The sequence below is a fragment of the Dipodomys merriami genome, unplaced genomic scaffold (genome assembly GCF_024711535.1).
Source record: "Dipodomys merriami isolate MVZ:Mamm:240054 unplaced genomic scaffold, mDipMer1.0.p SCAF_3, whole genome shotgun sequence".
In the NCBI taxonomy this organism is placed as follows: Eukaryota; Metazoa; Chordata; class Mammalia; order Rodentia; family Heteromyidae; genus Dipodomys; species Dipodomys merriami.
The window spans coordinates 72,270,798-72,287,593 of record NW_027204492.1 but is presented as its reverse complement, the minus strand read 5'-3'; the positions used below and the strand labels follow the sequence as shown (position 1 = coordinate 72,287,593).

General features: G+C 38.0%; 1 protein-coding gene across 3 annotated transcripts in view; it reads right to left on the bottom strand.

Moving 5' to 3' along the window:
• The window catches only part of Kif4a (kinesin family member 4A), a 92,557-nt gene that overhangs the window by 31,311 nt on the left and 44,450 nt on the right, over window positions 1-16,796 (bottom strand). For all 3 annotated transcript variants that reach the window (XM_070040260.1, XM_070040261.1, XM_070040262.1), the window contains exons 14-18: window positions 15,841-15,897; window positions 14,687-14,872; window positions 10,526-10,629; window positions 7,480-7,624; window positions 6,409-6,519 (exon numbers count right to left, since the gene is read on the bottom strand). In XM_070040260.1, coding sequence (XP_069896361.1) covers window positions 6,409-6,519; window positions 7,480-7,624; window positions 10,526-10,629; window positions 14,687-14,872; window positions 15,841-15,897 — 603 coding nt within the window. The remainder of the gene's footprint in view (window positions 1-6,408; window positions 6,520-7,479; window positions 7,625-10,525; window positions 10,630-14,686; window positions 14,873-15,840; window positions 15,898-16,796) is intronic.

Sequence of the window (16,796 nt, the reverse complement as noted above, 5' to 3'; positions counted from 1 at the left end):
GTATGATTCAATGGATTTCATCATGTTATGATTTGACATAACCAACATCTTGGTCAATTTTAGAACATGTTATTACCACAAATAAATCCCATTACTTTATTAGGACCCCAGAAACATTTCAACCTGTTCCTCAAAGCCTAGGCAACCACTAATATCTTTTCTGCCTTTCTAGTTCAATTCTGAACATAAATGAAATAATGTCATTGCTTATGACTGGCTTTTTTAACTTGGCATAATATTTTCAAAGTTCAGATTGTGGCATGTGTCATTACTTAATTTATATTCATGGCTGAATAACATTACATTATATGAATATTCATTTTATTCATCCATTTAGAGACATGTGAGTTTTTCCCACTAAGGAGCTATTATGAATTCCATTGTATGAACAGCTCCATTCAAGTTATTTGCATGGACATGTTTTTGTAACTCTTGGATAGACAGATCTAATGTGATTATTAATCACATGGTACTTGTCTATTTATTTAACCAAAGCACTTGCAGCATTTTCCTGTCCCACTAACAATATATGAGTCTTCCAATTTCTCTACATTCTTGCCAATACTTATTATCTCTTTCTGGATAGTCATTCAGTGGGTATGAAATAGAATCTCACTGTTGTTTTCATTTACATCTCCTGATACAAATGACACCAAATGCCTTTCGTATGCTTATTGATTTACTCATTTAAAAACTGTCTTTATTGCCGAGTTTTAAGAGTTCTTGATACATTTTCGATATAAGACCTAAATCAGCTATATGGTTTGTGAACACCTCCTTTCATTCTATGGATTGGCTATTTACATTTAGGACAGTAATACTCACAGTGTATAATCTTTTAATTTCATCTTACATGTCTGAGTGTACAGCAGGTATCATTCATAAAACATTACTCAAGCCAAAGTCACAAATATAAATACATAATGGTTTCTTCTAAAGGACTTGTAATTATAACTCATACATTTGGATGTCTGGCCATTTAATTTTTGTATATGGTATGAGGCGTTTAGTGAAATCTCTAGGATTTTCTGCATATGTGGTTATGTCACCTGCAATAAGATAACTTTGTTGGCTAGAACCTCCTGGAAATTGTTGAAATAGAAGAGGTGAGACCAGAAATTCTTGCTTTGTTCCTGACTGAGATGAAGGGAACATTTTTCTGTCTTTTAGCATTTAGTAAAAGTGTTGTCAGTGGGTTATTCATACATGTTTATCAGGTTGAAGAAGTTCTCTTATATTCCTAATTTTAAGTGTCTTTATCATGCAAGGATGTTGAATACTGTCCCATATCTTTTCTGAGTCTAATGAGATGACATATGTATGGGGGTGGGGTGGGGGGGGTGTGTGCTAGAGACTGGATCCCGGACCTAGTAAATGGTTTTCTCTCACCCGTTCCTCTCTCACCCCACTTCTCTCAGACAGGTACTCAATGGTTGGCCTTAAGCTCATTATCTTCCTTGCTTTAGCCTCTGGAATGTAGGTATGTGCTACATATTCTGGCTCAAATAACATTTATTGTATGAATATTACCATATTTTATTTAAGTAAACATTTGTTTTCACTTTTTAAGCTGTCACTAGAAATGCTACTATGAATAGTCATGTACCAAGTTTTTTTACAGACATTATTTCACTTATTAGTTATAAACCTAGGAGTACAGTTTCTAAATCATATGGTAACTCTACATTTGACTGAGTGTGTTTTTCTTTTATGTAGCTGCCCAATTTTACACTCCCATTAGCAATGTGTGCAGGTTCCAATTTCTTGAAATCTTTGCCAACATTTGTTATCATTTCCCTTTTTAATTATAATCATTCTGGCGATAAGTTATTGTGGTTTTGATTTGTGTTTTCAATTGAATCACAGGTGTCTGCCAACATACCTGGCTCAAGGCAATTGTGTCAATGTGGTTTTCTTTATTTGCAAATGACATACCTAACTCTATCTTCTGAATCTTCTGATAATTTGCCCAAGAATTTATACATACAATTAGTCCATTCAGCTTTGGGTTTCCCATTGTTAAGCCTAAGCCTTACACAGAAAATACTACAGAATAATGCTATAGATAAGGTTTCTTAAGGCAGTGGTTTCCTGATTCCATGAGTAACCATCACTTGGATTTTTATCTTTTTATGGTGTGTGGGTGGTGGTACTAGGGCTTGAAGTCAGGGCCCAGGCTGGCTTCAAACTGCAATCTTCAGATTTCAGCCTTCTGAGTAGCTAGGATTACAAGCATGAGTCATCAACATTCACTAGCACTTTTGCTTTTTGGAATTCTTTCTCAATTTATTTATGATCAAAACTTGCAGTATCAGTCTGTTTTAGTGTTACTGTCACTAGGATTAAGCAAGACTTGGCCATGTCCACGAGGCTGAGTGTTCCAATGAAGCATCTAACATTATTGATATGCCTAAATTTATGTCTTAAAGTTTGCTTCTATTTTCTATATGTCTCATACATCTTTTGTGCTCCTTCTCTGATTTTTCCTTTACTACTTTTGCATTAAGTGAATATTTTGTAGTATAATAAATTAATTCTCTATTGATTATTATTTTTCTTTGGCAGTACTGAACTTTGCTTTGGCAAGGCTTCTACTATTTGAGCAACTCCTCTACCTGTTTTGCTTTCCTCATTTCTCATATAGGGTCTCACATTTATGCTCTGTCTAGCCTGGACAGTGGACCTATCTATGCTTCCTACATAGTTGAGATGATAGTTGTGTGCCATCATGACCAGTTTTTCACTGGTTAAGATAAGGTTTCCATGAACTTTTGCCCCAGGGTTTATCTCAACCTGTGATTCTACTCATCTTTCCTTCCCAAGTTGCCAGGATTATAGCTGTAAGCCACTATACCCAGCTTCATTATATTTTCTTTTATTTTTTTACTGTGAAAATACCGTACAGAGGGGTTACAATTACATGAGCAAGGTAATGAGTACATTTCTTATCAAGCATTGTTGACTCCTCCTGTTTCCCCTTCCCATCTCCCCCCCCATCCCCCTTCATTATATTTTCTGAGTTATTTTCTTAGTTACTGGTTGAAAACTTACAGTAAACTTCTTAAATCATCAGAAATTACTTCAGATTTATATTAGCTTAAGTCTAATTAGGTGTAAAAATGTTGTTCCCATGTAACTCGGGTCCCTTTTCCTTTTTCTATACTTTTATTGTTATATGTGTGTACATTACAGCTATCTGTAATCTCATACACATTAATATAATTTTGTTTTGTTTTGTTTTTTGAGGGTTTCACTATGTAGCCCAGGCTGGCCTTAAATTTCTATGCAATCCTCCTGCCTCTACCTCTCAAGTGCTAGGATTATGGAAAAGCACTATCATACTTAGCCTATTATACTGATTAAATAGTGTTCTTTTTAAATAAGTGAAAATGAACTATACAACTTGTAGGTGGGGATGGGAGGGAAAAACTGGGAGAGAGCAAAGGAAGGGATGACATTGTTAAAAAAAGAAATATATTCATTACTTGTCTGATAAAACAGTAGCCCTCTGTATATTACCTTAATAATAACTAAAAAAAAGAAGCTAAAGTAAAAATGGGGAGCAAATACACACTTATAGTTTGCTTGATTGATTTATTTAGTGTGTGTGTGTGTGTGTGTGTGTGTGTGTGTGTGTGTGTGTGTGTGCGCGCGCGCATCCCAGTCTTGGGTCTTGAACTCAGACCTGGGCACTATTTCTAAAATTTTTGGCTCAAGTCTGGCACTCTACCACTTGAGCCACAGCTTTACTTCTGGATTTTGCTGGTTAATTGGAAAGTCTCATGGACTTTTCTGCCTAGCTGGCTTTGAACCGTGATCCTCAGATCTCAGCCTCCTGAGTAGCTAGCAGTCCAAGTGTGAGCCACCAGTGCCTGGTTGGAATTTTTTTATGGAGTAAGGAAAATACAAAATGACTATAAGCATTAGTAAGTAGAATGCCAGTATATTTTATTTCTTGTGGTGTTTGGTAGTAAATCCAAGTTCGTGTACATGCTTTGCATCAACTCTATCACTGAGCTACATCCCAAGCCCTGAAAGCTAGTATTTTGGGGGAAGGATGGCAGTACTGGACTTTGAACTCAGGGCTTTTACATTAGACATGCGACTGCTTTACCACTTAAGAAATGGTTCCAGGGGGCTGGGAAGGTGGCTCAGTGGTACAGTGCTTGCCTTGCATGCATGAGGCCCTGGGTTCAATTCCTCAGCCCCACATAAGCAGAAAAGGCTGGAAGTGGCGCTGTGACTCAAGTGGTAGAGTCACTGTGACTCAAGTGGTAGAGCGCTCACCTTGAGCTGAAGAGCTGAGGGACAGCGCTCAGGCCCAGAGTTCAAACCCCATGACTGACAAAAAAAAAAGAAAAAAAAAAGAAAAAAAATGCTTCCAGTTCTGTTTTTCCTGGTTAGAAATTCAGTCTCACAAACTTTTATATCCAGGTCTATCTTGAACTGTGATACTCCTATCTCAGCCTCCTGAGCAGCTATGGTTTAAAGGAGTAAGCCACTGATGCTTGGATGCTTTTATTTATTTATTTGTTTATTTATTTATTCATTAATTTTTGTTGGTCGTGGGATCTGAATTCTGGGCCTGGGTGCTGTCTCTCAGCTCTTCAGCTCAAGGCTAGCATTCTACCACTTGAGCCACAATGCCACTTCTGGCATTATCTCCAATAACCCACCAGAAAACTGGAAGTGGCGCTGTGGCTCAAGTGGTAGAGTGCTATCCTTGAGCTAAAGATATAATGTATAAAACTTCCCAAATATGATAATATGTCTCCAAGAAGTTTATTGAACTACAAGGAGGATAAATGGAAAGAGATCCATACCTAGTATACCATAGTCACAATATTAAAAGACAAAACTTGAAAGCAGCAAGGTAAAATAATTCAGCAGTATATTGACACTCTCAATGAAATGTTTCTTCTTTCTTGCAATTGTTTCTAACATATTTATAAGATGATTTCTTTGTTGCTTTGTATGTCCCTCCTCCACGGTATAAACCCTGCTTTCATTGTATTTGATGTTGGTATAATTTGTGGAGGGGAAGGGCAAAAACAAACCATTTAAATAGGGATACAGGTGGACCCATTGCAACAATGAAATGTACAAGTCGTTATGTCGAAAAATGAACTTTACAACTTTGGTGGTGGGGGGAGGTGGGAAGGGATGGGAAGGGGAAACAAAGGAGGAGGCAACAATGCTTGATAAGAAATGTACTCATTACCTTGCCCATGTAATTGTAACCCCTCTGTACAGTGTTTTCACAATAAAAAATTAAAAGAAAAAAAAAAGAACTCTGATACTCCTGCTTAGGACCTTGCCTGAGCTTTAGAAACATGGAGCCATGTGTGTTAAGTGGGGAGAGGGGGTGGCAGAAGGTTATTCCAACTTGAAAGAAGCCACAAAAGTAGACTGGGAGTTAAGGGTTGAAGGGAGGGAAATGATCATAGCACAAATGCCATAGATTCTTGCTGTTCTGAGATTTAATAGGTTTTCTTGAAGATCATAGTTTAAATGCCACAAATTCCTGCTGTTCTGAGACTTAGTAGATTTTCTTGAATTGGTTGCATGCTCTTAGGATAGTTTGCAGAGACTTCATCGTTGGTTTTTATAAATTTTACTAGTTATGGTTGTTTTCCCATGAAGAAAATCTATGAAGTTCCTTACATTGCCATTCTGAAAGTACTTCTCTTCCTGAGCATTTGACCAATACATTACATTCTAGTCAATTCTAAAATTTCTTCAAATCAAGACTCCTTTTGCTTTTCTAATGAGCTTTCCAAAAACTTGTTACTTTAACCCTTACAATCTTTCTGGATCATATAAGATCTCCTTAACTTGTGTTCTAGCCTCTAGTTTCTAAATATTTAAATTTATTTTACACAGTCCTCTCAGGCATCTTTTTAATTTTGCTGATTTTATGTTGTTCTGCCCAAACTTTAAACCTCTTTATATTACTAATAAAATAAAGTTCAAACTTTTTGAATTTGTGACAATTTAGCTTCAAATTGCTTTTCTAACTGAATCTTCTATTATCCTGAAACTGTGGACCACTTATTATTTCTTTTGTTTTGTGTGTGTGTGTGTGTGTGTGTGTGTGCGTGTGTGTGTGCGCGCGCGCGCGTGTGTGTGCGTGTGTGTGTGTGCTGGCCCTGAAGCTTGAACTCGGGGCCTGGGGTGCTGCCCTTGAGCTTATTTGCTCCACTTGAGCCATAGCTCCACTTCTGGCTTTTTGGTGGTTAATTGGAGATAAAAGTCTCACATACTTTCATGACTTGGCTACTTTGCAACTTGATCCTTACATCTCAGCTCCTGAGTAGCTAGAGTTACAGGCATGAGATACTAGCACCTGGACTAATATATCACCTTTTTGACATACCAGGCAGGCTTTAGTAAGTTTTAGTTACTTACCCGCTCCTTTAACTGGATTACTTCTTTGTCCTTTTGTTGCTTCCAGTGTCTAAACTTTTCAGCATCTTCTTTCATCTGACGCATTAACTGTACTCGTTGATTTTTCATCATCTGTAAAAACAGTAAATTACTGAGTGAGGGAAGCGGTGATATTGTCCAAAAAGAAATGTACTCTTTACTTGACTTATGTAACTGTAACCACTCTGTACAACACCTTCATCATAACAATTAAAAAAATAAAAACCCCAGTAAACTATCAGTCATGTGTACTTTATTCTAGGCTGATGTGCAGAAAGATAGTTACCACAAGAGAGAAAGCCTAGAGCTAAGCTGAAAAGGCCAGCAACAGATTTTTTCTGATTATGGCTGCAATATCCCTTGCAATGTTTGCAGTCTTTCCAAGTACAGAATATACAAATGAACACATGGAAGAAATAAAAGCAAAATGTTTCCTCAAACTAAATACAGGCCTATGTTCACTATATATAAATAAAATTCTAGGGAAATATTTACTAAGCCTCAAGGACAGGTCATCCTTGTACTCTGAAGGTTTTAGTGCAACCACTTTGCAGATCTTACAAGCTGACCAATAATAGATAAGACTCTCAAAGGTATCTGTCATTTTGCTATTACTTTACAAAATTATGCCACATGACCATGGAAGGTGATCAGGATATCATCACTAAATATTGAGTTTTTTTCGAATCTAACACTAAACACTGAATGTAAAACAAAAACAAAAACAAATTTGATGTCAAACTAAGGTTTTTTTTTGTCGGTAGTGGTGCTTGAACTCTGGGCCTGTACCTGTCCCTCAGCTCTTCAGCTCAAGGCTAGGGCTCTACCACTTGAGCTACAGCGCCACTTCCTAAAGTAAGGTTTTACAATGCAAAGTCTAGGTGACAACCAGCACAACGTTCTGCAAAAGGATGTTTGTAGCGATTTTCCTGAAATGATTGCCCTGCTCGCTTCCATTTTTCACCTGAAAAACATCTCTGTAGTATAATTCTAAATGGAAACTTCTGTGTTTTAAGTTCCAATGTGGTCAATGCAAGGATGAGAGATTTTTACCCGAATCTCCTGGTTCAGTTTTGACACAGTATGCTCTGTGGATTCCTTCAGTTTCAGAAGTTTGGACTGATCATTTAGTTTTTTCTTTAAATCAGCTATTTGACCCTCCAGCTCCAGAAGACGTTTACGGCGGCGCTCACTCAACCTAAACCCAGATTCAGTAGGAGTGAAGACAGTATGTGGTGAGCCCAAAAGTCATAAGCCTCCCAGTTTCACAGCCTTTATATACAACTTCAAAAGAATGGATACACTCAAGTCATGAAAATGTACCTAAGGAAAGTGACATCTATACCAGATGCACATAACATCAGAGCAAATCTAGATGGGTTTTGAGGGCTGGGAAGGTGGCTCAGTGGTAGAGTGCTTGCCTTGCATGCATGAGGCCCTGGGTTTGATTCCTCAGCACCACATAAGCAGAAAAAGCCAAAGTGGTATGGCTCAAGTGGTAGAATGCTAGCCTTGAGCTGAAGAGCTGAGGGACAGGGCCCAGGCCCAGGCCCAGAGTTCAAGCCCCACAGCCCAAAAAAAAAAAAAAAGATGGGTTTTGAGTATGCAGCTAACCCTATTCTTTAGTTCATTTTCATTCAAAGATGTATATTTTGATGGTTATTACACAAGCCTTAGACAAATAGTAAATAATTGGTGTAACTTTTCCTTTTTTTTCTGTTCAGTTGTGGGGCTTGAACTCAGGGCCTGGGCACTGTCCCTGAGCCTCTCTGTGTTCAAAGCTAGCACCCTACCACTTGAGCCACAGTGTTACTTCTTCAGCATAACTTTTAAGAATATGAGATTTATATAGCATTCCATAATGAAGTACCTTTGAATGATTAATATATATTTCTAAAATGAATGACATGAATGTAAAACATGTCCTGTCTAGGATGTAAGTACTAATGAGTGGACAGAGAGAGTGGAAAGGGTGAAGGAAGGTGAATATGGACAAAATACCTTATGTATATGTGTGAAAATGAACAATGAGTACTGGGCACTGGTGGCTCATACCTATAATCCTAGCTACTCAGGAGTCTGAGATCTTGAGTATGGAGGTTTGAAACTAGCCCAAGCAGAAAAGTCCATGAGACTCTTATCTCCATTTAATTACCAAAAATACTGTAATTGGGGCTGTGACTAAAGTGGTAGAGTGCTAGCCTTGAACATCAAAGCTCAGGGATAATGCCCAGGCCCTGAGTTTAAGCCACAGGATGGGGAAGGAAAGAGGGGGGGGGGAGGAAAAAGAGGGGGGGAGGGAGGGAGGAAAGAAGAAAAGAGAGGGAGGGAGGGAGGGAGGGAGGGAGGAAAGGAAGGAAGAAAGGAAGGAAGGAAGGAAGGAAGGAAGGAAGGAAGGAAGGAAGGAAGGAAGGAAGGAAGACAGACAGACAGAAAGAAAGAAAGAAAGAAAGAAAGAAAGAAAGAAAGAAAGAAAGAAAGAAAGAAAGAAAGAAAGAAGCCAAGCACCAGTGGCTCATGCCTGAAATCCTAGCTACTCAGGAGGCTAAGATCTGAGGATCATGGTTCAAAGCTAGCCCAGGCAGAAAAGTCTGTGAGACTTTTATTTCCAATTAACCACCTGAAAACTGGAAGTGACACTGTGGCTCAAGTGGTAGGGCACTGGCCTTGAGATGAAGAGCCAAGGATAGCACCCAGGCCCAGAGTTCAAGCCCTACGACAGAGAGGCGGGGGCGGGGGGAGAGAGGAAGAAAGGGGGAGAGGGAGAGAGGGAGGAAGGGGGAGAGAGAGAGAGAGAGAGAGAGAGAGAGAGAGAGAGAGAGAGAGAGAGAGAGAGAGAGAGAGAGAGAGAGAGAGAGAAACCTGTTAAGACTGGATTGGGAAGAGTGAGAGTAAGGATGAGGGAATGATGGAATGGGTGAATCTGATCAAAATGCTTTGTAAACATATGTGGTCACATCAAATCAAAACTTCCTTGTACAGCTAATAGATCATAGATCTTATTAATGAATAAATAAATAAAAAAGAGCAAGGCTTGGGGCTGGGAAGTTGGCTCAGTGTTACAGTGCTTGCCTTGCATGCATGAGGCCCTGGGTTTGATTTCTCAGCACCATATACGCAGAAAAAGCTGGTAGTCGGCACTGTGGCTCAAGTAGTAGAGCACTATTCTTGAGCTGAAGAGCTGAGGGACAGTGTCTAGGCTGAGTTCAGGCCCCACGACTGACCAAAAAAAAAAAAAAAAAAAAAAAGAGCAAGGCTTTAGATTCAATAGAAAGAGAAAATAAAGTAAAAAGAAGATAGACTAGCCAATTAGACCTTTACTTAGAATGAATTTTAAGGGAGAATAAGAGGTTCTGGTTATATCTTTAGTTTTAACTGGTTAAGGGATATATAGATTGAACCCAGGGCCTTGTACATATGAAATTAACATTCTACCACTGAGCCATATCCCTTGCCCTTAACATTGACTTTTTTATTCTATAGCTTGCACATTAATTCTGTTTTCAAGCCAATTTACCATCAGTACAAAGGCAAGGAAGATTTTTTTGTCTACTGGATCTAATAATTTTTCAAAAGTCAGCTCACACGTTAATTTATTTTTATGCTGGTTCTGGGGCTTGAACTCAGGGCCTGTGTACTATCCTTAAGCTTCTTTTGCTCAAGGCTAGTGCTCTACCACTTGAGCCACATCTTCACTTTCAAAAGAGTCTTCTGCAATTTCCAGCTAGGGTTGGCTTCAAACAGTGATCCTCAGATCTTAGCCTCCTGAGTAGCTAGGATTACAGACACAATCTACCAGCACCTGGTATAAATTTCTCTCTCATTATGAATTGATATCTCCTGTCTCTGAACTCTTAAAAGAATCACTGCTAAGAAATTCATTTGGCTACTCATTATGAACTGTGTTATGGTATTCTTTTCTACCATCATCCTGTTATATTATCTAATATCTCAACTACTTAACATTTCTTTGTCTAGGTCTCCCTCCCATGCTAGATTTAAATCCTTTGGGGACAATAAATAGATCTTTTGTTTTTCTGTTCCCTCTAAAGCACATTATTCATGGTAGGAGCTTAACATTTATTGACTTTTGTCTTACTTGGCTTGGTTGACATCCTTCTTTGCTGTCTGAAGTTCAAGAACCAATTCTTCCTTTTCTTTTTGTAGACTGATGACTTCCAACTCTAGATTTTTAATGTTATCCTAGAAAGGGCATAGATCAGAGAGAAAGAAAAAAATTATACAATACAAGAATAAATTGGCTTTGCTTCAATATCCATGCTGTCAGGAACCAAGAAATATTTACGCCTGATTCAATGGAGACTAAAATTAGGTAGTGGAAAGGGTATAGGCTTCAAATCTAAAGGCGTGGAATTGAGTCTTAACTTCAAAACTTAATATCTAAGTTTATTTTAGCCTTAGTTTCTGTGCAGGAAAGAATTAATATAGAAGGTCTGAGACTACAATCCTTAAAAGATCTGTTTGTTGGGTTGGCTCTTAGCATGATTGGAAGCTAATATTTTGGGAGAGTTCCTGCCATTCCCTAACTGGTAAGATTGACTCACTGATTCCAAAACTATGCAATGAATGTTACCCTGAACACTGTTCAGTGTCAACAATTTATACTGAATACCCTTTTTATCCAGTTATTATACATTTTAATATGTACAAGACTTGTGAGCCCTGATGAAAGTTCTGGATTCCTAGGTTTGGGAGGCTTCTCTGGTAAAACTAAAAACAAAAACAAAAACAAAAGTTTCACATGGGACTAGAATTTCTTAATGGAGGAATGAAGGGCTTCTTGTGCAACTCCACTGGGAGAGAATATTTGGAAGCTTATGCTTGGTTTCCTCTGGACTTTGTCCATCCATGTGTCTTTCTATTTTTAATTTTTCTTTGTATCTTTCTGCTAATAAATCTTAACTCCCAGTATGACTATGTGCTGAGTCTTGTGAATCTACTCAGCGAATCATTAGAATTAATAGTGGTCTTGGGGACTTCCAAGAGTTTCTCTATATAAATAATTAACAATATCATGAGCCTCATGCAGTGATGTATACCCTGGAGATCAGGCTACATGGAAGACCAAGCTGAGCCTCAAAGTTTGAAGCCAGCCTGGAGAATATTGTGCAATCCATGCATCTAACAAACAAACCATTCCCAAAACACCTACTTTGTAGGGTGGCTGGAAAGATCAAATAAGAAAGAGTGGTTAAACCGGGCACCGGTGGCTCACACCTATAATCCTAGCTACTCAGGAATCTGAGCTCTGAGGATGGCGGTTCAAAGCCAGCCTGGGAAAGAAACTCCGTGAGTGAGACTCTTATCTCCAGTAAACCATAGAAAAACCGGAAGTGGCGCTGTGGCTCAAGCAGTAGAGTGCTTGCCTTGAGCTGAAGAGTGCAGGAACAGCACCAAAGCCCAGAGTTCAAGCCCCATGACTGACAAAAAGAAAGAAGGAAGGAAGGAAGGAAGGAAAGAAAGAAAGAAAGAAAGAAAGAAAGAAAGAAAGAAAGAAAGAAAGAAAGAAAGAAAGAAAGAAAGAAAGGTTAAAACATGTTATAAATTCTAAAGAGTTATGCAAATATTGTTATATCAGAACTTTCCAATTTACCTACTCAATAGCAACAATTGTTCTGCATGCATTTAGAAAATAAAATTCTAGAAACTGAAGTTTGGTAGTTTCTGTGACTAGGAAAACACAGTGATCAGATTCTGTCCTATTACAACAAAAAATGATTACAGAAAACTGGCTAATGAGTGGTTGGTAGCTACATTGTATGAGAACTTTAAATTAGTATTGGATTGACAAAAAGAAGCAAAGGAACTATGTCAGAGAAGCTTTCTCAAAAGTTAGAACTGTTTTCACAGCAAGGGACTGAGTCTCTTTGGTATAAGCGCTGAAAAGAAATCTCATTGTTTATGCTTATCCTGCATATTTAAAATGGTCAGTAATAATAAACAAATGAAAAGCTAGATGGTGGTAGTTCATGCCTGGGATCCTAGCTACTCAGGAGGCTGAGATCTGAGGACTTCTGTTTGAAGCCAGCCTGGGCAGACAATCCTGAGAGACTCTCATCTCCAATTAATCAGGAAAAAGCCAGAAGTACAGTGGTTCAAGTAGGCGAATGACAGCCTTGAGCAAAACATTTAAGGAAGAGCTCAAGGCCCTAAGTTCAAGACTCTTATTGATGAGCACAGAAAAAGAGAAAGGAAATTTAAAAATAACTAAACATATATGTAGGTGAATATATTTGTTTTTACTTATAGAATTATCTTGTGAATATGTTTTTATAAAAAAAATCCAAAGCCAGGCACTGGTGGCTCACACCTATAATCCTAGCTACTCAGGAGGCTGAGATCTAAGTATCGTGGTTCAAAACCAGCATGGTCAGGAAAGTCCATGAGACTTATCTCCAATAAACTACAAAAACAGAGGGAAGTAGAGCTGTGGCTTAAATGGCAGAACATTAGTCTTCAGCAAAAGAAGCTCAGGGATAGTTCCCAGGCTCTGATTCAAGCCCCAGGACCAGAAAAATAATTAGATAATACATATAAAGGACAAGTCTTATGACTGTCTCACTCCAGCAAAAATTCCTGTCATCTCTCCAAAAGCAAACACTGTTACTAGCTGTTACAGATCTTCCAGACTCTATCCAGACATTTACATTTGTACATGTTACACATCTAAACCTTTAATATACATATGCCACATAAAATTATTATATGTAAATTCCTACAATATCATTAATATATAAATTACTATATTATATATATAGTACACACAATTCAAATGTATTATACACAAATAGAGTTACACTAAAGGTGCTAGGGATGAAGCCTATAGGTAGAGAACTTGTCTACCACATGTAAGGCCCTGGGTTTAATATCTAAGCACCACACTAAAAGATAATTACACTGTTAGTGCACTGTATATTATTCTGTAACTTGCCTTTTTAAAAACATAATTTATCTTAATGTTTCTATCAGTACATATGGATCTGCTTCATTCTTTTTTGGAGATAAGAGTCTCAAGGACTTTACTGCCCAGCCTGGATTTGAATCGAGATCCTTAGATCCTTAGATCTGAGCCTCCTGTGTAGCTAGGATTATAGGCGTGAGCTACCAGTGCCCAGCTGGACAACACTATTTTAATACTATCAAACTATTATTAAATACCCATAGTATAAGGTATTATTAGAACAAAAATTATAAGTTCCCTATACTGAACATATCTTTTAAAATATAACACCAACAGTGTAATTCCAGCTGTACCATGCAAATCATGTCTTTTGCTTACCAGCAATATAAGATCCACAAAATCATTTGGTCTGCCCCTGCTAAGGAAGGTGTGTGTGTGAGTGTGTGTGTGTGTGTGTGTGTGTGTGTGTGTGTGTGTAAGAGAAAGAGAAAGAGAAAGAGAGAGACCTGGAAATTCAATCAATCTAGGCCTGAGAACTATGAGAGAGAGAGAGAGAGAGAGAGAGAGAGAGAAAGAAAAAGAGAGAGAGAGAGAGAGAGAGAGAGAGAGAGAGAGAGAGAGAGAGAGAGAGAGAGAGAGAAAGAGAGAAAGAGAGAAAGAGAGAAAGAGAAAGAGAGAGACCTGGAAATTCAATCAATCTAGGCCTGAGAACTATAACCAAATGGCCCTTGGCAGAAAAAAACTGTTCCCCACCTGATGTTATGCAGTGATCTGGAAAGTGACCCAGGCCACACAGAATAAAGACTTGATTAAATTAATAATTTGCAAGGGAAACTTAGAACTACGACTAGGAAAAGTTTAGCCATTTGCCCTAGTCAGGTGATATCCATCACTAATCTTTTCATACTTCAGTCTATAATATAACCCATGTACCTACTAAGAAATGTGCCCTTCAGAGAAACTAAGCATAATTATTAAAACACAGTTGTTCTACAAGTAGGGACAACATTATTTTAATACTATCATACTATTAAATACCTGTATTATAACAAAAATTATGTTCCCTATACTGAACATATCTTTTTTTTTTTTTTTTGGTCGGCCATGGGGCTCGAACTCTGGGCCTGGGCGCTGTCCCTCAGCTCTTCAGCTCAAGGCGAGCGCTCTACCACTTGAGCTACAGCACCACTTCCGTGAACATATCTTTTAAAATATAACAACAGTATAATTCCAGCTGTACCATGCAAATCATGTTGCCTTTTCATATCCAAAAAAATGTGCTTGTTTCCTTTCTGTTCAGTTAGAGTGGTAGACATGTTGTTCTAGTAAATTATTTACCTGGTAGTGGAACTGAATGGGCTGTAGTTGGCTGTCACTCTGAGTCATCTTCCTAGCTAGGGCCTCTTTCAGTGCAAGGGCTTTATTCAATTCAATCAACTCCTTAGACATCTGAGCTTGACGTAGAGCATGTTGAGTGGTAAAAGCATCAGAAGACCTGGTGGTCTCTGGACTCGTTTCCACTTGCTAGAAAAGATAATGATCAAGATAATAGAGGATGATGATCTGTAAGAGAAGCTAGAAGTTTCTAAGGAACTAGAGTTCCTTAGGCACTATGGCATCAAGTCTTGCAACCATATCTTTACCAGCAATACCTTTGTTCTTTTACTACTGTGACTTCTCATATGACATTTGCCTTAAACATCTGAAATTAATCAAGATAGTCTATTTCCCTGCTTGCATAAGTGGTTTCTTACATACTTCAGCTTTCTTGTTCTTTCCACCATGATTTATCTCCTATCTTCCTTCTTTCAAAATATAAAAACTACCAGTGTGTATTTTTTGGTGAGTAAAAAGCTGTCCCAAGCCTTTCATTTTGATTTTACTCTGTACATTTTAGTAAATATTTAATACATTTTTATCTAACCTTGTGATCCGAACACTCAAATTATTTTTCTTGGTTCTTTTAGCTCTTAAACATCATATTCACAGAAAAATATACTGAAAGAAATTCTACTCCATTTGTCTTCTGTCCCATTTGTCCCCTGATGACTTTTTGAAATTGCTGTAATTTCCTAATTTGTTCCTCTCACCTCTCATCATTTTAAGTTGTGGGAAATAGATGCAGAATACTAGCATCTAACAAGAAATCAGTAGGTCAGATTATAAATACATAAAGTGACATCCCTGAGAAATCCTGCCACCCATTACCAGTTATACTGTCAAAGACAGGGCCTCACTAGGTTAGGGATTTTATGAAACAGATTTATACAAACACACACAGATTTACACACACACACACACACACAAACGCACGCACGCACTCACGCACGCACGCACGCACTTTATAGTATAAAGATTTATACTAGATTCCCACGACATTCAATGGTTCTCCATAGAATGGCAGTAATCACACTCTCTTTTTAGTCTAGTGATAAATGATAGGAAATGGCAGTGAGAACTCCTGTTTCCACACAAAGGGGCCAATTACTTACAGCTTCTGGCTCCATAGTAGTATCAATGGCTGCAGCCATGCAAGCAACAGTTTCATCCTGCAGTAACAAATGTTTTAATTTAGAAAAGGTTTCTGAAGTGATGTTTGCTAGGGGATTTTATGTTGGCTACTGATAATTTTTTTGAGTATATACAAAGAACCCATTTAAGTTACTGGACCCATTTTGTAATCACAGATATCCTAATAGACATATGTTTCCCAAGAGTTTCTTCTCCATAAAGGAAAATTGTGTAGTTTTTGGAAAGTAAGTAAGAAAGTAAATAAGTAAATAAATAAGGTGGTGAGGCAACTCATATATTTATTGTACATCTCCTGCTTTGCCAGAGAGCACCAAGCTAGACTGAAACACTTAGCCATTCCAATTAAGCCAAAGTTTAACCCATTTCAGACACTCTATCTTTTCTTTTTATGCCTTTACCACTAAGTCTAATGGACAATTCTACTATCGCTACTTCTACCAATGTACAATTCTAGTTACTTATGGGAATATCATCAAAGGATAGACATACAAAATAATAGCAATGCAAAAAGTGAATTAGGTTTACTTTTTGATTTTTATTTTAAAGTGAGTCAAGATAGCAAGATCTTCTTCAACAAGGAAATGTGTCCTTGGTGAGTACCCTACAAAACTGTGCTTGGGAAGCCAAGAAAATGTTCTGTAGCCTCTGTCTTTCACATGGATAAGATCTGATCATATTTAGCTGCTCTAGGCAATTACTAGGAGTGGAAGGGTTAATACTAGCTCTCTCCCAGAGCAAATTCCATTTTTTGGCACAGGAACAACAAACTCAGAAAGGAAACTTAAGACCAGTTATTAGAACTAACTTGTTTAGAAACTATCATGTGAACAAGGTCTGTTCTCACCACTGAAATTTAGGCTGTATTTGGCATTATAACATGTTGACTACTGCTTGTATTTAAGTGATCTTCAAAGCC